The sequence below is a fragment of the Molothrus aeneus genome, chromosome 14 (genome assembly GCF_037042795.1).
Source record: "Molothrus aeneus isolate 106 chromosome 14, BPBGC_Maene_1.0, whole genome shotgun sequence".
Taxonomy (NCBI): domain Eukaryota; kingdom Metazoa; phylum Chordata; class Aves; order Passeriformes; family Icteridae; genus Molothrus; species Molothrus aeneus.
The window spans coordinates 3,073,099-3,093,097 of record NC_089659.1 but is presented as its reverse complement, the minus strand read 5'-3'; the positions used below and the strand labels follow the sequence as shown (position 1 = coordinate 3,093,097).

General features: G+C 44.5%; 1 protein-coding gene across 2 annotated transcripts; it reads left to right on the top strand.

The window, feature by feature from the left end:
* Positions 1-10,453: 10,453 nt before the first annotated feature.
* SERTM2 (serine rich and transmembrane domain containing 2) lies at positions 10,454-19,560 on the top strand. 2 transcript variants are annotated; one of them, XR_010784527.1, is made up of 3 exons: positions 10,454-10,587; positions 13,461-15,624; positions 19,226-19,560. XR_010784527.1 is itself a non-coding variant. In XM_066559472.1 (2 exons), the coding sequence occupies exon 2, from the start codon at positions 14,054-14,056 to the stop codon at positions 14,327-14,329; it is 276 nt and encodes a 91-aa protein (XP_066415569.1). In that variant the 5' UTR covers positions 10,454-10,587; positions 13,461-14,053; the 3' UTR covers positions 14,330-19,560. The 2 variants fall into 2 exon arrangements, 1 of the variants encoding a protein (XP_066415569.1); XM_066559472.1 differs by having other exon boundaries at positions 13,461-19,560.
* Positions 19,561-19,999: the final 439 nt, after the last annotated feature.

Sequence of the window (19,999 nt, the reverse complement as noted above, 5' to 3'; positions counted from 1 at the left end):
TTTCCAGCACACAAGCATTTTCCAGTGCAAGGAGCTCACCCTCTCTCTCAGATGAATTATCCCAAGCACCTCAGACACTTCAACATTTCTTGTCAGGCTCATAAAACAAATCTTACCTCAGCTGGTAATGAACCTGATGTGCTGTGACAGCCACAAGCAGGGCAACAAAGAGAATCCTCACATGTCAGCAGATCTGAGCAAGACCTCGATCTCCCAGCACCAGAAAGAACAGGATGTGTCTCTGAAAGTGACAGCCACGATTTCCTCACACAGGAACCTGGGAATGCAGAGACTGATGTGCCAGGTTCTATTAACACAGGATTCCTTTATTATTCTTTTGTGGACTTTGTCTTGGATTCCTTTGGAAAGAGTTATTCTTTTGTGGACCTTGTCTTACCATCAGGTCTGATGTTGTGCTTTCCTGGGACAAAGAGCAGGAAAGAATTCCAGATTGTTTTATTTTCTTTTAAAAAGTGTTTTCCTGCCTACAGGAAATATTTGATGGGAGAAGGCAGCTTCTATACCACAGGTCATGCACTGCAAAGTGTCTGTGTATTTTGCACAACATGAAGGTACCTTGTGGATTTATAGGCACTGAAAATTAAATATTTCAAAATGTGAAAGGGCAAGAGGCATTTTATGAGTAGAAAAAATAGTGGTACGAATCTTCCTTCTTCTTGAAAGGAGATCAGCTGGTTCAGGAAGATTCAGAGATTTAAATTCCCTTCAGAGGACTTATATTTAAATCAGCAGAGTTGATTACACTGCAGGGTGCTGTAAAGTTCTTCTGCAGGGCCTGGACTTTACTGATCCCCAGTGGAATTTAAGCTGCACTCTCACAGTTATCTGTATGATTAATTCAACTGTTTGCATTAAACCAGGCAGGGCACTCCTGCAGTCTGCTGGGGTCCACACATGGAAATTTCTACAGAAATTTCTACAGAAATCTCATAGCTGATGGTTCTGAGTCTGCTCCAAGCTCATGGCCATGGAGATTTCCTCTATTCTCTTACATTCTGATCCCATTTTAATGCACATGTTTATTCCCAGGATAATCTTTGCAGGACTGGCCTCTGCTGGGAGCCCCAGACCATCACACACAGGTTCTACTTGCTCCTGGTGCAGCTTAAGAAAAACACTTAATGTGCAGTCCAGCACATTATTCCTGCACTTTCTCCTCTTTTTCTTTGTTATTTTGAGCCTGTCATCAGAAGCAGAGCTGAATCAGGAAGAAATGTTGATAATAAATTGTATGCAGGAGCAGATAATGTGCCTTGTCCTCCCTGTAGCACAGGACTAAAATCCTTGGGAATGGAAACAGGGATTTTGCTGGGTAAAACAGAAAGCTCCTCTCCCTTCCAGAAGTGGAAATAGAGAATTTGAAATCTTTACAGAGAACAGTACTAGCACTGAATAGACACTGACACAAACCTGACACTCCCTAAAGCCATTGGCAGTTGAATGCCTCTACAATTCCAGGGGGAGTCAGAGCTGAGCTGGGATGTTTAAATGTCCCTTAATCTGGGCACATGGAACTGCTGTTTAAATACCACAGGGATATAGGAATGTTGTTGTGTCAAAAAGTTTTTAACCTATCTCTATGTTCAAATCATATATAGCCAGAAATTTGAGGCTTGCCTAGGAAAACACTTCACCAAAGTTAAGATAGAAAATTAGAACCAAATTTAAAAATTATTGGCATAACTACAAATTGTTGACAAGGGTGAGACTTTTTCAGTTCATGTTCCTTTCTCCTCCTTCTTTTTAGATGTATAGAAAGGGTGAGATATAGGAATGTGCTCCCTGTTGATGGAGTGACAAAACTGTCCTTTGTCCCCTCAAAAAGGAAAGAAGCCCAGAAGTTTCTCTCCTCAATTAGGTGAAAAAGCCACCTCATAGCACCTGGGGGACTTCACCTCAAACTTAAGGATAGCCAATTGGACAGGAGCCAGAAAGTCCCACCTGAGCAATTCACTAGAAAAAGAAGAGAACAAAGGAACTGATGGCTTTTGTGAGGTGTTTTACCAGGAGCAAGAACCTCTTGCACCTGGCTCGGTTTTTCTGTTTGTTATTTTGCCTTTTATTAAATCTTTTTGTTTCCAACCCTGCCACAGAAGCCATCCTGCTGATTTAATGCTTCCAAAGGTAGCTGAGCTATCTTGGGTGTGTTATAGACCCCCGAGAGCTCATGAGACCTGGCTCAAGGAGGCAGCTCTTACTGAGGGACAAAAGCCCATCTTCAGCACAGCCTGGCATCCACACCCTGCCTCTTCCCAGTGTCCTCCCTGCAGCCAGGGACTCTCAGCTGCTGCCCAAACAGGAGGAGGACAAAAGCCCCTCTGTCCTCTCCAGAGCATCACCTGATTCCAGAACGAGATCCATGGGGCAGCGTGGTCAGAGTTTGGAGCTGATGCCCAGGCACTGGAAAAGTTTTAGAAGTTTAGAAGTGTTCTGGGGTTTTAGAAGCTGGGACTTGCTGCAAAGTCAGTCTGGAGCACCGATGTGAAAAATGACAATCACTTGGGTTTTTTTAAAATTTTAAAAATTTAATAGGAATAAAATGGTTATAAAAATAGTAATACAATTAGAGTAATAATAATTTGGGCAATTTGAATTAGGATAATATGAGACAATAGAAACAAAGAGTTACAGACAGGCCGGGTACCTTTTTCTGGGCAGCACGAGGCCGAAAAAGGACCCACGTTAACAGAGGATTAACCCTTAAAAACAACAGCCTGTTGCATATTCATACACCTCATACATGATGCATAAATTCCATTCACACACAGGATTCTGTCTGGGCAGTGTCAACTTCTTCCTCTGAATCCTGACAGCGCCTTCAAGGCAGGAAGAAGTTCCTTTCTTCTGATAAGGGAGCAATAAATTCTCTTTCTCTGAAAGATTCAGGTGTCCTGTGGCTGCTGTCTCACTGCGAGTCCTTTCTTTAAAAAAGTATCCTACACAGCATCGTTTCTATTTTAACAATTTTTATAACCTAAAACTATATTTAACACACTACTGAAGAGAATTAATACAGCATAACTTTCTAACACAACACATATAATATTCATTTGAATATTTGTGAAAAGCCAATCATAAAATACACATTTTTCACAGTGGATAAACCTGCATCCAGTGAGAACTCAGAGAGGTTTTGTAGAGCAAGGCAGAGGAAAAGAACCATGTGGTGAATCTTTCTGGGTGAAGATCTTTCTCCAAATTGAAAACACATCTTCAGCTATGAAAAGTGAGGCAATAGAGCAACACTTGTTGTTAATAGGCAGGCTAAAAATAAAAAGAGAGATCAGTCTTCTGTTCAAAAGGAAGGGTTGTTCAATAAGCTTTTTGTCCAGTGTTTTCACAGAACAGTTTCTTCCCAGACAGCTTGATCCTGGAGACAGAAGGGAAATGTATTTTGTAGCACATAGGCTGGAAGGGGGACCAAAACTGGCTATTAACAACCAGGCTCATCAGTTAAGCAGAATCACACGGGGATGCTTATTCTTTTCTTCACCAAAAATGAACAATAATTAGGTGGAACTGCCCAGTGAGTTTGTTCTGCTACTGACCCAGAGGCTGGGAAAAAGGGAACTTGTGGCTGCTATTAGACAAACAAAGGCATCAAATGGAAACATCCCCCCATTTAGATTTACTAGAAATATGCAGGAATTGCTGCCACAGCTCAGACTGAGGGGCTCTCTGGCGTGGAAACACCCTGTCTCCACTCTCTCATGAAAACAACACAAGTTAGAAACTGTTGTATAAAGATGCCCCACGTGAAACAAAATGGGAACTGTGCAGTTGTTCACATCTTCATCCTGCCTGCTCTCCCCTTCAGCACTCCCCAGGCACCAGCTGTGTGGAAGAGGTTTTACAGTGACTTCTGTGAGCCAGAGAGGAGCTTGATAAGAGGATCCATGTTTGATAAGAGGATCCATGTTTGATAAGAGGATCCATGTTCACCCTGAAAGAATTTTCTACCAAGGTTGTTGATGTAGAAACCAAGAAAGAAAGAAGAATAAATAAGAGAAACCTGCAACTGCCTATTCCAATGAGCACTTTGTTTGTCTCTGGTGACCAATGAGTAAAATGTAAAGTTATGAGTTTTGTAAGAATGTATAAAAAGCATGCAGGCTATAATAAAACAGGGTTTGAAGCCTTTTGAAAATGGAGCGTTGCTTTGTATTGTGACTGTCCCACCTATGACACAACTGGGCTCCCCATGAATCAGAGAGGATTTCAGGATTGATTTATGTGATTTAACTCTCTGCTCATTGCCTCAGTGCAGCAGAATAAAGTGGGATAACATTGCACAGGGCAACACATGGGCTCTGTGTCAGGAAATGGCAGATGCTGAGGTACAAATGCTTTGGGGCGGAAGCCAAGGGAGTCATGGCAAGAGAGAGATCCCTGCTGTTGAGAAGGAATTAAGGAGAAACACCTGAATGGCTTTTGTATCACTTGTAAGATTTTAATTTTTTTTAGCTTAAACTACAATAATTCTTTCAGAACAACTGTCAGCAGCTCAGGATTGCTGTGCTGTGCTGTCCTGTACAGAACAGATGCATCCAAACAGAGGATTTCCTCAAAAATGCAGTGGAAATGGGTGGTAGAGCAGAGATGGCAGTGTTTGCATCTATCACTGTTTTTCACTCTTCTGCTGTGAAGATTTCAACCATGTTTCCTCCAGACAGGTTTAGAAAGAGTTCAGCCAGCCTGCTTGGAAATGCTGATATCTGAAATGTTAAAGTGTGTGGGTGGGCAGAGCTCTCTCAGCTGCATATTCTGTAAATGAGAATTGAGAAAAGACACCTTCTTCCCTAAGACTGGAATTCAAACAAACAAACCAAGGAAATAAAAATTGGTGTAATGGGGTCATCACAAAATTGTTTTCCTTTCAGTGTAAACGGTCATGATTATTATTTAATGATGGTAATTGAAGAGCTGGTCCCCCCTCAGTATAGGCAGGAGCCCATCTGTTAACTGTGAATCATGCAAATAATGTGGCATCAACCCTTCAGAGAAGGCTTTAACTGTTTTGCAGCTCACATTCCCCATGCTCTACCCACCCTGCACTCAGCTTCATGGCCTGGCTGGGGAGATTTGGTCACAATCCAGGAATTATCTGTTCATATTTTAAAGATTTGCCTCGTGGGTCCCTTGGCAGGAGTGAGTTGGTCAATACCTGGGTTTGTGAGCACTGGGCTCAGACCAAAATGCCATCCTGCTCAACAGGGAGCCCCAGCTTAGGGATGGCTCTGCTCAGGAATTACTGATCAGTGCTGTGGTCACAAGGGCTGCCTGGAAAGCTCAGGGGTGCCTTGGTTTTAACATGTGTGACCTTATCTGAGACCCCCCTGACACCCCCTGTGCTGTGAAAAGCACCTTCCAGGGAATCCTGCATTAACCCTACAAGCTCTACCTGCAGGCAGAAATCTGGGAGAAGCCCCCAGGGGTGCAAGGGCTCTCAGCACACAGCTCTGGTGGGCTGGGAAGGCTCTGTGGTGACAAGGTGTCCTCAGTGCCTCAGTACCAAGGGAAATGCTGTCCTCAGCCAGAGCATGGAGCTGGCAGGGAGAAAATGAGCTGGGAATACCAAATACATTTCCAGGCTCCATCCAGAATGCCCAGAGGAATGCAGAAAGCACAAAACCTGCAGATTTCACACATTTACACACCTCAGGTGTTGGTTTGATGCTGAGGCCCATGCCAGGTGTCCCCTGGGGCACTAACCCTGCCATGCAGAGGGGAAGGAGAAAATTCCATGAGTGACTCAACCAAGCCTGCATTGTCCTCATGGGTGATTTGTCCATCAGGCAGGGACACAGCCTCATCTCCTGGAGGCTTTCAGTGGCCACAGCCAGGCCCAGGTGTGGTGTTCACTGTGCAGCCCTGGTGAGCTCTGGGACAAGCTGGGCTGGGAGGGTGAAAGACGAGATCCCATTTATTGTATTTGCTGGGAAATGTCCTGATGAAGGCAGCAATGATGCATCTGACTCCATGTTCCCAGAAGGCCAATTTATTACTTTATTGTACAATATTGTATTAAAGAATACTCTACTAGAGAATATAGAAAGGACACTTACTGAATGTTAAAAAGATAATAATGAAAACTCCTGATTCTTTCCAGAGTCCCAACACAGCTTGGCCCTGATTGGCCAAAGAATGAAAACAACTCCCAGCAGAATGCAATGGAACAATCACCTGTGGGTAAACAATCTCCAAACACATTCCACATAAGCACAACACAGGAGAAGCAAATGAGATAAGAATTGTTTTCCTTTTTTCTGAGGCTTCTCAGCTTCCCAGGAGAACAATCCTGGGTGAAGGGATTTTTCCAGAGAATGTGAATGGCACACCCATTCTCAGTGACTGAAGCACAGTGGCTCACTGTTATCTCTCAGGTTGTATTTTAGCAACTGGCCAGCCAAAACCAAAGGATCAGCACATCTCAAAGTTTCTCCAGACCTGCATGGAGCTCCTGCATCTGGAGTTTGTGCTGAACTCCCTTAAAAATAGGCACTGCTGCAAGAACTCTTCTACTTCAGGAGAAATAATAATAATAATATTCCAGACTGTGGGCTGGAGAACACAAGATCTGTTCATTTTGCAATAAATTTGTGCCAAGGCCCACGTGATCCATGTGGGATCTTGATGGAGGGTGGCTGACATGAACTTGTGGCTTGGATCCTGCTGGAATCTGCTTCCCAAACACTCCCTGCTCCAAAGGGACCCTGTTCACTGCCAGCTGGCCCTACCTGAGCCAGCCCTCACTGACTTATCCTTCTGCAAATGGTGCTAATGCCATGCTGGGGACATGCAATGCCTTCCCCACAAGCTCACTCACAAAAATGAAGCTCAGGGCTGTTCCAGACAGAGTTCTGTGCAGAACAATGCAGCCCTTCACTGACAACTGTAAATCAAATTAGAAATGTTCCTAAAAATTAGCAGCAACATCAGACAACACTGAATTTCTTCAGTCATCTGTGGGAGACTAAGTTTCTATAAATAAACTGAAGCATTGCCATGATGAAGTTCCAAACAAAGCCAAATTGTCAAAACAGCCCCAGAGCCTTTCAAAGCAAGAAAACTCTTTCAGCCCAAACTCATGAGCATTTTCAGACTCAGTGTGCTGGAGAAAAGGAGATTGTGTGGGAATGCACAGAGGGAAAGGGTGCTGCTGGAGCAGGGGGCACATGACCACTGCATTTGTGTAGCCCTTGGAGGGGGGAGGGACCAATAATTTCTCCTTTTTCATGAAAAAGAAATGAGACAGAGAGAAGTCAGTACATTTGGCTGGGGCCTAAGCAAGGAACAAGCCTGAGGCAAATGTCTTTGCTTTCAGGGTTGCCACCCCTTGCACTGTGTGGTTTCTCCTCAAAGCTGGTGGCAGCTGGACACATTTCACAGGAACCTGAATATTTATCATATTTTAAATTCCCTCCTTTAGAGACCCCTGGTTCAAAGCCTACCAGAACATGTCTTTGTACGTGCTCTACAAGCCTGCTTGTGGTACAGAACAAAACATATTAGAACAAAAACAGATCCCAGTGTGCCAAGACAAACAGCTACCCCTTGCTTCAGCATGTCCCCAGTCACTGCAGCTGCACTGAAAGGAAATTTTAAAGACCCAAATTATGCATTTACTCTGTTCATAGGATCCATGAGTTAGGGTAACACAAGAATGCCTATAGGGACACACAGATTATACTCACTAACAATCATGCAGAGATCTTGTTTGCTTCTTAAACCCAAATTTCACTCTAAGACTGGTGGGGATCGTTATGAGAAAGATGTGTAAAATGACCTGATTAAAAGCTTGAGACACAGGCCAAATGGTGCAAAGGAAAGAGTCCAACAAGCTCCCTGGGGTTTTGCCCCTAAATTCCCAAAGGCTGTTTAAAAATATACATTCCCTGGGGTCATATCTCTGAGTATCTCCAAGGGAGTTTGTGCACCTTTATTCTATGTAACACAAATTTGTCACTGATTGTCCCAAAAATTTACATACTTCTCAACAATTTGGGAACTCAGCAATCATTCAGTCAAGTATTCATCAGCCTCAGCTGGTATAAATTGTGGCAGTATTTAAAATTCATCTGTCATTATTATACCCTGCTACAAAACAAACAAGAAATCCAAGTGCACCCACCCAGCAAGCAGCAGCTTGGTCCTACAAAAGGGAGAGATAATTTACTGCAAAATCAACAAAGGGGGGGAAAAAAGCTGAGTAGAGAAGCTGGATGGCATGGACAGGGAGAGAGCCTTTCATTTCAGCACTGCTCATTAGCATTACAGAGCAAGCAAGGATGCAAGGTTTCAACATATCTGTCTCTTCTGGGTCTCATAAATTCAACCAGAAACATAATTCCTGCTTAAACAGAGCTCTCATTTCTTTCTTCTTAAATACAAGGATGTGTACCAAGGGTTTGGAGGTGGTTTGTTGGTAAAGCAGCAATTGTAGCAATTCCAGGGGAAAAATACACAATCTTCCTTCTGCTTTACCACAGTACTTTCATTCCTATGTGCCTAGCAGGGAATGGTGGCATAGACTGCAATTCTGGGGACAGCACTTGATATTGCAACAAAGGAAATATGAACTAAAATCAGCAGTCAAAGATGCCTTTTATGTCTTAGTTTACAGAGTTCATCCCTGCACAGAAGCATGGAGGAATTGGGGTTTCTTTTAAGGGACTATGTTTTATTTATCTAAAGAGTGCTGCATCGTAGTAATACACTGTGCTTGTGAGCTCCAGAGACTGAAGAGCCTTTGGAGAGATGGATTTATAATGCATCCCAGGAGGATGAAAGAGCTGTGCAGCTCTGGCTTTCATTACCCTTTGGCCCCTCTGCTCAGGCTGTGGCCATGGGGAACCAGAGAGGAAAAGCTATTCTAGGAGACAGTTTGGAGATTAAATGTCTCTATTTTGTCACACAGAAAGCTGCAGAGACAGAGAATTAACAGGTCTACCCAAAACCCCTGTGCAGGACCTACTTTTCAGAGGGGAAGCTTGTTTCCAGTGCCCCAAACACAGGCCATGAACAACAGCTGGGAACTTCCACAAGCTCAGAGGTCAGAGTGGGGCTGTGGGTGAGGTTCACCCCATGAAGGTGTCTCCAGCCCTTGCTGGGGCACAGGGACATGGGCACATGAAATACAGCTGCACACAGCTGCCCAAGCTGAGTGCTCAGAGCTGCAAACTGCATCTCGTGTGCTGGGGACACCTTGGGGACAGCTGCAGTGCATCCCAAAGTGGCATCTGTCACAAAACATCCCCGCTCTGTCAGCCTGGGAAGGTGAGGAAATGCAGGTTGGGAGGTGTGGCAGTGAGAGGGATCCATGTGCTTTGGGTTCTCACCCAGCCCTGGCTCCTCCTGCCTCATTTCTGTGTCTGTACATTTCTTTTTTGTGCTTCACACATTCGTAAACTGGCAAAAATCATTTTTGCCCACAGCACTGCAGGGTTGGGGTTGTGCTTATTCTTGCAATTCCAAACTACTCAGGGGGGGCAGGACCTGTAAACTCAACACAGCCCTTCCCAAACCACCAACCAGCAGGCACAGGGACAAAAATGCACCCAAAGCTGCACGGCCAAAGAGCAACGCTTGGGGACTGTCCTGAGGGCTGGAAGGTGACACTTGTCCGTGCTCCAGACAGGATGCATAGAATAGGCTCTCCTCCCCCTGCAGGGTCGAAGAATGTGGTGTTAAGGTTATGGTCTGTGAGGAGTATTGTGATTCCTGTGGCAAGGACTGGAAGGGACAGAAGTAGGAGTTAGCACTGATCAGATTAATAGGGGGGTTAGGAGCCCTCACCAGGAGGCACAAAACAAACAAAAAACCCCAAACTTTGAACTTCCCAGAAAATGAGAGGAACGGCTAAGCTGCCCTCCAGGGTGATGTCTCACTCGTCAACCAGCGGGCAGCGCAGCCTTGCGAGCACGAAAGGGTTAAACCGAGAGAGAAAGAGTTAAACGGAGAGAGAAAGGGTTAGAGAGAGGGAGAAAGGGTTAAAGCGAGAGAGAAAGAGTTAAACGGAGAGAGAAGGAGTTAAACCGAGAGAGAAGGAGTTAAAGCGAGCCTCGCACAAACTTTGCAGCGAGCTGAGCTCAGAGCGTCCCTCCCTTCGCTCGGAGCCGGAGCTCGGCTCATCCCCTCCTGGTGCTGCCGAGGGAGGGAGGGAGGCTCTGTTTGCCTCCATCCCACAGCAGCTCAGCCAGAGCAGCTCCTCGGCCCTTGCCCTGCCCCTGCAGAGACCAAGAGGTGCCCTCCTTCATCAGCCGTGCCCTCCTTCATCAGCCGTGCCCTCCATCCATCAGCCGTGCCCTCCATCCATCAGCAGAGCCACCCTGCCCTGGTGCCATCCCAGGGTCGGGATTTCAGAGCCACCCCTGCCTCGGAGATCCACAGCAGATCCACACAGAGGAAAAGTGCGCTGGGCTGCAGGGCACGGTGCTGGCTCCAGGACAGCAGAGCCTTCTGCACAGATCCCACCGAGGAGATGCTCCCGGGGACACCAGCAGCGAGCTCCTGGTGTGGAGCAGGGACTCTGGAGCCTCGTCCCAGCCCTGCTGCCGGCTCTGAAAGGTAACTGTGCTTTATTCTCTTCTCTCCCTGTGCACCAGCATGGCCAGCACCCTCACGCGTGTTCAGCATGAGAACAAAATATCTCTTCTGCCTCTATAAGAGGAGATAAAATCACCCCTCCTGCCTCTCTTGTCCCCTCCAGACCCTCCCTGGATCTGAGGGAGAAAAAGCAAGCCATGGATGGAATTGATAGTTTTGATGGGGTTTTTTTGTGTTTATCAGTGCTGATATTTTTCTGTAAAGGTGACCTGGACAGAACACACCTGGTGCTGTGTGTTCAACCCCAAACCATCCTGTACTTGCCAGCCAGTTGGGTGCACTTGAAGAAGCTACACAAGGAATTGTTCTATTTTGTCCCACTTACCTGTTTGTTGGAGCCAGAGTGGGAGGAGAGGCCAAGGGGAGCTCAGGAAAGTTGCCTGCACTTGCAGAGGTGCTGTGCTGGCAAGTGGTGCTCACACTGAGCACGGGAGTAGAAGGAAGCAGGTGGGCAAGACAAAAACATTTACTGCAGCTGCAGGATCAGTTTGTACTGCCTGTGTGTAGAGTTTGGGGAAAATCTTTCTTTCTGCTCCCCTGTGAGCTCCAAAGGTGCAGAGTAGAGCAATGCAGGCTTCATAAACACTCCCCAGAGCTGAAGCTCCCCACACCCTGAGAGCTGCAGTGGGAGGCTGCTAATGTCAGTGCCCATGAAGTTTTGGCTGATGAATTTCCTGGCTCAGAGACACACTGTGGGAAAAAACCCTCCTCCTGTTGTGTATGAAGGCTTCTATTTTCATTGCAGATTTTTATTAAATGAAATGTGTTGGGTTTGGGTTTTTTTAATTCCTGATTAAAGAAAGCCACAAACTGATAAAAAAATCCCAAGTGTCTGCTTGGAATCAGTCTGCACCCACGGAGCACCAGTGATTGCTCAGAATTGGACCATTGTTCAGCCAGAGAATGACTGAATCTTGGAAACTGAGATCACAGGGAATGCTCCTGTGTCCATGAACTTGAGGGCTCCTCGTGGTAACCAGTGAGGTTCTGCCTCCTCTAATCTCAGTCATACACAGCTATAGTCTGACCTGCTTTACACACAGAATTATTGTCTACCACTTATTTTCACATCATGTTGGTCTCTACAGTCATTCAGCTTCTCTTCCTTAAAGGGAAGTGTACGAAATCTGAATCTAATGGTATCCAAAGAGATGTGCTCAATGGGATAATTGGTAGATTGAAAAGCAAAAAATCTTTGGGGTTGCCTGGAGCTATTGAATTATTTCTGGCTCATTTCTGGAGAAGATGCAGTTAATGTTGCAGCTTTCAATAGTCTGAATAGTTGATTGCTCCTGACAAATCTATAGTTGAGCCTAAAAAACCCCAAACAGTGCCAGCTCCCCATTGCTAAGACTTCTTACTATTAATCTGCTCATTTTTTCAATAAATACCCAGCTGAGCTTTACTAATTCAGCATCTTGGTTTGTAGTTAATTATTGAACTTCAGACTAATGTCCTTAGCATTCTGCAGTCTAATTTTATGAAGGATATAAAGCCATTAGGCTGTCTGCTCGTTAAGGAGAGAAACCAGCTCTGGTTTTTTCTCTCAGTAGCAGAGCAGATGGGATGGGCAAAGACATGGCTCTGTGCTTTAACTCACACAAGTGTCAGATTCCAGGCTGCTTGCACTTCATTATCAGCAGAGAAATCAAATTGTAAGAACAGAATTTAATACAGTTACCTTCACACCCTCTATTTCCCACCTGCTGTGTTACATGAGAATATTCTTCACGGGAGAAGAATTTCCATTTATAGATTCCAAGTGTGAAAATCACAGTTATTGCCCTGTAACTGAGAGCAAAAGGGCCTGGCTGCCCTGCCCAAACCTCTGCATCAGCACCAAGGCCTCTGCCAGAGTAACTGGCTCCAGAGGGACTGGGCCAGCCCCTGGAAGAACACTGAGCCCAAATGCTTCGGTACTGAAGAAGGAGCTGGGAGGCAAAGTGTGTCCAAGCCCCCAAGTCCCTTCTCCAAAACTCAGCAAATCAGATATTTCCTCATCCCATGAGCCAAAGCAGGTTCTTCTTGCTTGTAGTGAAAGTTTGAGTCCCTTGAAAGTCAAAATGTTTTGCAGCAATTTGTCATTTAAGTGAAATGTGTCAGAGCTTTTATCATATTGACCTAATATTTTATTTATTCTGATTATCATAGTATATTACCATGTTAATATTACTCTATTTACATCTCATGTAGGTTTATAGGCAGTGGACATTATAAATCATTGCATCAGTTTGTTCAGTGCTTCCATTTTTGTTTCAGCTAAAACGAAAATTCTGGTCTTATCAGAGCAGAACATTATGCTTTTGAGTGCACCATTTACAGTGAAATTTCAGATTTTTCATTTCTGTTTCCAGCTGGAAGAACCGAAACTGCAAAAATATTAAGATTCCCCCAATTTCTAGTAAGTTGTGCTGCCAGGAGGAGAGGGAAGTGTCCCATCCTGCAGCAGAGTTGCTCCAGGGGGACAGGTAGGGCTCTGGACAGCTGCCAGCTGCACCCAGCATCAGAAAAAGAGGGTGCTGATACACAATAAATGAGACACATGGTGAAAAACACTGATTGGATTTGTATCTCCCCTTCCTCTCTGACATCTGATTGCACAGCTTGGGGGGCCTTCTTGAACCCTTAAAATGTGTTACCAGAGAGGACATCAACAATTAGATTTGCACTGTGTTTTTCTAAAGTTAAATACTCAGAGCTTCTCCTCATCTCAGAGTGTCTCCCAGGAGCATGACAGGGGTTTTCTTATCTATTTGCTCTAAAGATACCACATCCAGGCTAGGCTGTTTTGGTACCTGGTGTCATTTCTCTCTCTCACACTTTTTTCCTTTTAGAAATCTGACTTTTTGACCGTTCCTAATGAGAAACTCAGAACTCCAGACTCCTTAAGCCCTGAATTAGGAGAGAAGAGATCCTTCCAGACGTTTGGCAAAGCAGAAAACAACCTTCCCCAGCTCACCCAAGGATAAACCACCTGCTGTGGGAGAGAGAAGCTGGCAGAAAGCTGATTGCTCAGTCTGTCTGGAAAAAACAACACTTGCAAAGACCAAAGCTGTGCCAACCTTCGCAGCTCAGCTTGAGAGAGGAACCAAAGCTTTCCACCATCCAAAGGAGGTGACCTAGCAAAAGGAGGCCCAAAGTATTTTTAGGATGAAATAAAAGCCAGAAGGAAGTGCAAAGCAGAAGTGTGATGCTCGTTGTCATTATGACAGCAAGGTGCAAAATGGTCTGCACAGGCCTGTCCCTCACGGCGTGCTCAGTTGTGTGAGCAGCAGCCTCGACGCCGAGGGGATGGAGCAGCTCCTGCTGAAGCCATCCTGCCATCTGTGCTGAGTTTCCTCTTCTGAACCTCCTCTGTGAGTCTGGTGAGGGGAGACAGGAGATCTGAAGGTAAATACAGAAAATGGACCAAAGCTGACAGAGAGCAATGACTGAGATTTATTTCAAGTTCCGCGGAAACCTGACTGGCCGTGTCCACCTTCCAACTCTGGCTACTGAAGTAGACACAACAGCAGACAAATATTCTGGCCTCTATGTGTACGTGGGGTTGTTCCTAACCCTCCTGGCTCTCCTCCTGATCCTGCTCTTCTCCATGCTCCTGCGCCTGAAGCACGTTGTGTCCCCCATCACCTCCCCAGAGAGCACTGAGAACGTGCAGCACTTCACAGACGTGGAAATGCACAGCAGGATCCCCACCACGTAGGGAACCCCAGCAAAGAGGGCTCCGTGCTTGGGAAAGGTGGTTTTTGTTCAGCAAAGGTAGTGGACAGAAGCTCTGGCTGCCTGTTGAGCCCCACAAGTTCTTGCAAAGCCTCAGCAGCATCTGGAGGGTGTTGCTGGCTGTTGGCACCACGGGCAGCATGTCTGCAGCAGCCTCCATAAAATGGACATCACAGAAACCTGCTGCTGCAAGGAAAGCCTCACACCCCCTCTAAAAACCTTGCAGAAGATGGGAAAAGCCACATTAATGACAGCCAAAAACCCAGAGAAACATAGCAGAATGTGTCCTGGAGCCTTTGTTTGCTGACACCTCTCTCTGAACCAACAAAGCTGAAGTGGTGTAAGTGGGAAGAGCCCACAGGGCACACACAGGAATTGTCGGTCGCTTGAAAATTCTCAGGCATTTCTCCCATTCAAGAGGGAAAACATTAAATTGTTCTCTTTCACTTGAATGGTAATTAAACAATGGAGCTTCACAAATATAGAAATGTTTCATCACCTGCTGGAACTATGTATTTCTGACGTTAGAACCCATTTAGTGAATAGTTGCACACGATATATCAAAAAGAGACAGAACTTTAAAGAGGAAAGAGAATAAAGCCAACATTTAAGCAAGGTTTAAAATAAAAAAGAAGCAGCAACAGCAGGAAATGAGATTAAAAAACTTATAAGACACTCTACCTCTTCCTTAGTCCTGCTTTATATGAACTGAGCTGAAAACAAACATTTTATGCTCCCATGCTCTTAGGCTCCCCAGTATCACTCAGTAATTAAAATGCAGTGTAAGTTTTGGGAGCCCAATTGACATTGCTCTCCTAACAGACTCCAGTTCATAATAACATGTTCTCTCATATCTGTATTGGGTTTTCTTCCTCAAAAGACAGATGAGTTCTTCCAAAGAGTTTTCATTTTTTTTCATTTGTTTTCCTCCAAAGAAAGCTGAGGAGATGCCCAGGCCTGGCACTGCAATAAGGAATAGTGGGAACAGCTTTGGACACAGACTAACAGGGAACATGCAGATGGAAAATAAACTCACTGAGCACTGAAAGATATGATTGGATTCAAATATCCTGATGGAATCTCACAGGGGAAAGAAATGTTTATTTGGATTTATGGAACAACAATCTGACCCAGCCCTATGAGTGACGTACAGAGGTAGCCTTTGCTGCTGTGGATGGAAAAGATGGAACCAAATATGGGAAAGCACTCCTGGGAGAGCCACTGCCTCTCACAGCAAAACCTTCAGTGAATTGTTTCAGCCACATCTCTAAAGGGCAGGTATTTTACACAGCTTATCCACTTTATTACAGTCCAGCTCCAGTTCAGCAATAAAATCCCCTGGATGTTTTCCACACGTACATACACTCTTATTTGCCAATTCTCCTCTCTCCAAGGGTTTGGAAAGTGTAAAGTCCTCACAGAAACCCAGTGCAAAATTAGAGAAGACACTGTCACATGGGCCTGTGATAGTAGCATGAAATTTTTCTTCAAATGCTCTGTGTACAACAGGTTTTTTTGCTTACCTTTGAAGGTCTGGGTGGCTGTTTGGACTGGGAATATCTGGACTTTTACAGATGGTTGGGGGGGAAGCAGAATGACAGGTAAAATCCTCCCTAGATACACTGGATCTGTGGGCAGGACTAGTGCAACTTCTCACTGATGTATTGAGTACAAAACCATTTAAACATTGCTTCCTAATACTGAATAATTCCTTTTTACTTCATTAACCCCTGTGAATCAGAATCCCAGAATGGTTTGGGTTAGAAAAGACCTTAAAGATCACCTTGTTCCACCCCCTGCCATGGGCAGGGACACCTTCCACTATCCCAGGTTGCTCCAAGCCCTGTCCAGCCTTGCTTGGGACAGTGAACCAGAACAGTGATTTTGTGAGGGAACACAGCAAAACATTCACTCTCAGCAGTGTCTCTCCATGCCATGCTTGGCTGTGTTTCCCTGGAAAAATGGCAGGATGCAGGTTATCCTCTATGGGGACAACACCAGGCAGGGTCACACAGCATCTGAAGGTTGGCTCCTCGACTCTCAGTACTGCACAAGAGCCAAATTTTTTTGGTGATGATTAGGATATTAATCCAACTAAGACAGATGGCTACTGAGTTAGACAATGACATTTAAAATTAACAAAAATCCATGCTGCTCAAGTTGGTTTGATATGTGTCGTTCATTGAGCCATCATGAGGCAGCTCAGCCCAGGCTCAGCATCTGACTTACCCTGGAAAAGTTCTCCATTCAAAAGCTACCACTTACCTAGACCCTGTTCTAACTTACTAAATCAGCAACCAAACCACATTAGCTTCCCAGCACAGCTATCTGCAGAAAAGCCTTGTATCCAAGAGTCTGCAGGACAGGCTCAGCTTTTATTGACAGACTTTTATTGATATACAATATCAGACCTACTGATGGAAAATGACAGTATCAAATTCTGAGTGCTCTGATCTCAGCCCAAATGGCCCCTGAAGTTCAGGTCAGGATTGAGCTTCTTTCCATCACATTAAGGAATGTTAATTCACAAGAGTCTCACAACACTTTAAAACTTATTCAGTAACTATCCTTTAAATAAATGAGTAATCTCTTTATATATCAAATGGTAAATTTGGGCAGACTGGGTATTTTTATAAAGTACTCTTATAGAAGGCTGCCCTATTTTCTCACAGGAAAATGACAAGTTTTCCTTTCCAAAGCTTGATTTCACATAAAGTCTCTGTCCCACTTGACACATCTACAGTGGCACTCAGGGTGCCTCATTTGTCTGCAAAATGCCAGCATATTTTAAAACTTTTCCCACTGAGAAATAGAAGAATGCCTTTCCCCCCTTTTCATTATCATCTGCAGTGTCCAGACCTGAGGGATTGTCTGGGAAGTGAGAATGTTTGGATGTGCTGGTCTGTGTTTGGTGAGTGGCCTCTAGTGGAGTTTGGCATTCTTTGGCTTTCAGAAGTGGTTACTGGAACTTTTGCACAGTTTTGGAGCATCTTCTGGAACTTTTGCTGCATCTTGGAGCACTGCAGGTCTCACAGCCATACCCTTCCCCTCCTGCAGGCTGTTCCCTTCCCACTTGTCCATGTGCTATAGAAAATGGGATTTTTTTACAAAATATAAAGAGGCACAGTGCTACCAATGCTGAGTCACTGACTGCTCTGTACGTTCCCACGTGTGGGTCTGAAGGACCAGCTCCCAAAAAGGCTCAGGAGGTGCCACTATTCCAAACCAACTGGGCAAGAAAACCCTCTACCAGTCTGTGTGAGTATCACTTGAACCAGCACAGTTTGCCTCCACCTTACTCCCATCAGACACTGGGAATAAATCGAGTATTGAGTAAATTCCTCACCTCCTCCATGCCCTGCCTGCGGGGGAGGACAGCCACCTGTTGTTGTGAGGGAGCAGAAAACACACCCGAGCATCCCTGTCCCTGCTGGGTGGGGCTGTGAGGCCAGAGAGGGCCTCCTCTCACCAAAAAACCACCAATGCTCCCAAATCTCCCAGGGTCCTTAGCCTGGGCGCTGTCAGGAGTATGGTGTGACTCCCCAGACCACACAGGATTAATTATTGAGCAATCTCACCCACGTGGTTTCCATCCACAAGCATGAATTTTCTGTATTAACAGACCCTTAAGGGTGGATATGTAGAATCTGTTCCTTCTCTATGTCAGAATAAACGTAAATATTTTCATACCCTGTTTGCAGGGTCCCCCATGGCAGGGAGGAATGATGCATCTGACTCCATGTTCTCAGAAGGCTAATTTATTACTTTATGATACTATATTATATTAAAGAATACTATACTAAAAAATACAGAAAGGATACTTCCAGAATGCTAAAAAGATGATAATGAAAACTCATGACTTTGCAGAGTCTTGACACAGCTTGGCCCTGATTGGCCAATGAGTCAAAATAACTCACATGAAACCAATGAAACAACCACCTGTGGGTAAACAACCTCCATACACATTCCAAAGGAGCAAAAAACAGGAGAAGTAAATGAGATAAGTATTGTTTTCCTTTTTTTCTGAGGTTTCTCAGTTTCCCAAGAGAAAAATCCTGGGCGAAGGGATTTTTCCAGAGAATGTGAATGCCACAATACCCTCTCAGAGCTGCAGAGAAAAACTTGATTTTGCAAACAACATAACTCAGCAGAGGATCAACCCTGATCCTTGATCCTTCCCAAAGGACCTTTTTGGATTTTACTTGAAGAAGAAATAAAAAATGTTAAAAATCCAAAAATTATGTGAAGTCACCCATCCATTTAACTGACAACATTAATGGAAACTTAGATGTATGACTTATCCTCACTAGGAATTGATATTTCCCAACATATCCTTACCCTGCAGCCACTGATGAGGCAACTGCTTAGGAGGGAAGTACAGACAGACAGCTCCAGCTTTAGGGCAGGCTGGAGAGCAGGAGACATGCAGACAACTCCTCTGTGGCAATGCCACAAATCTGCTTTTTCTACAGGTTGGGCAGTAAGGGAAGGGAAAACGTGGAATGGCTGCACTTTTTTCCAAAGAAGAGGCATCTTTGTGTTGTGTCTATAATTCAGCTTAATTCTGGTATGGAAAGAAAGTTTGTTCACAGTCTATTCATGTGCGCTGCAAGAAATAGGCAGTGACATTCATGACTACAATTCAGATGCAGATAGATCTGGAAAAGGGAAATCCCAAACAATTGGTGCATGAGCTGTAGACTCAAATGTTGACATTTTGGTAGAAAAATAAAGCTGGAGATGGTGAAGTCTGCTTGATCTTTGCAGTGGGCTCAAAAAAAGGCTACACAGAATGTTAAGGAAAAAAGACAAATACTTGTGGATTGGGGAAAGTATTTTCAGTTATGGTTCCTGACACAGATTTCACATTTGTTCACAGAAAGGAACTGCATGTTATGCATTCCATCTGCCAAAACCTTACCCCATAACGCCCTCTCAGATCTTCACCTTCCTCAGGCTTTTCCAGAAGGTTGTGAAGTTCCAGCAAGGGTAAGAGCAGTCTTCAACTCCCAGTGTTCATTCGGGGGGCACAGATATCAAAATAAAGCCTAAAAAACCCACAATGATCATTTGGTTTCTTGTGCACTTGCTCTCCAGAATGTGACATATGAACATTTCCTCCTCAGTCCATTCATTATCAAGAATTGTTAAATTGTCATCTAAGATGACTGATGTTAAGAGTGAAAAAATAAACTGGATTTGAATTTTGATGGATTGGATTTTTCAAAGGTACTTAGAATAATTCTTCAGCTGAAGGCAAAAAGAATTTGCCCAGCTGTAGTCAAAGCTAAGTTGTGAAAGCAGATCTGGCTGCAAGAGGGAAAGGTCTGTGCAACTCATATGTAATTAATAAATAACCCACTCCTTATACTCCCACCTGCATTTCATGGCTATGTAAACTTGTCAAACAAATGATGAATAATTCAAAATACCTTCTCATCCCTCCCTTCTCCTCTAGATTTATTAACCCATTTTCAAAGTATAATTTGATCAAGCTAATAGCCACAGACTTCCTAAGCTGAGTCTCTCTGCATTAATTCTCTCTGCATGGCCATAGTCCTACTCCCACAGTACCATCTAATAAAAATCAATTACAAAACAACAAAAGGCACCTGAAAGCCAAATGAGAGCTCAGCAACATTCTTTGATGCTT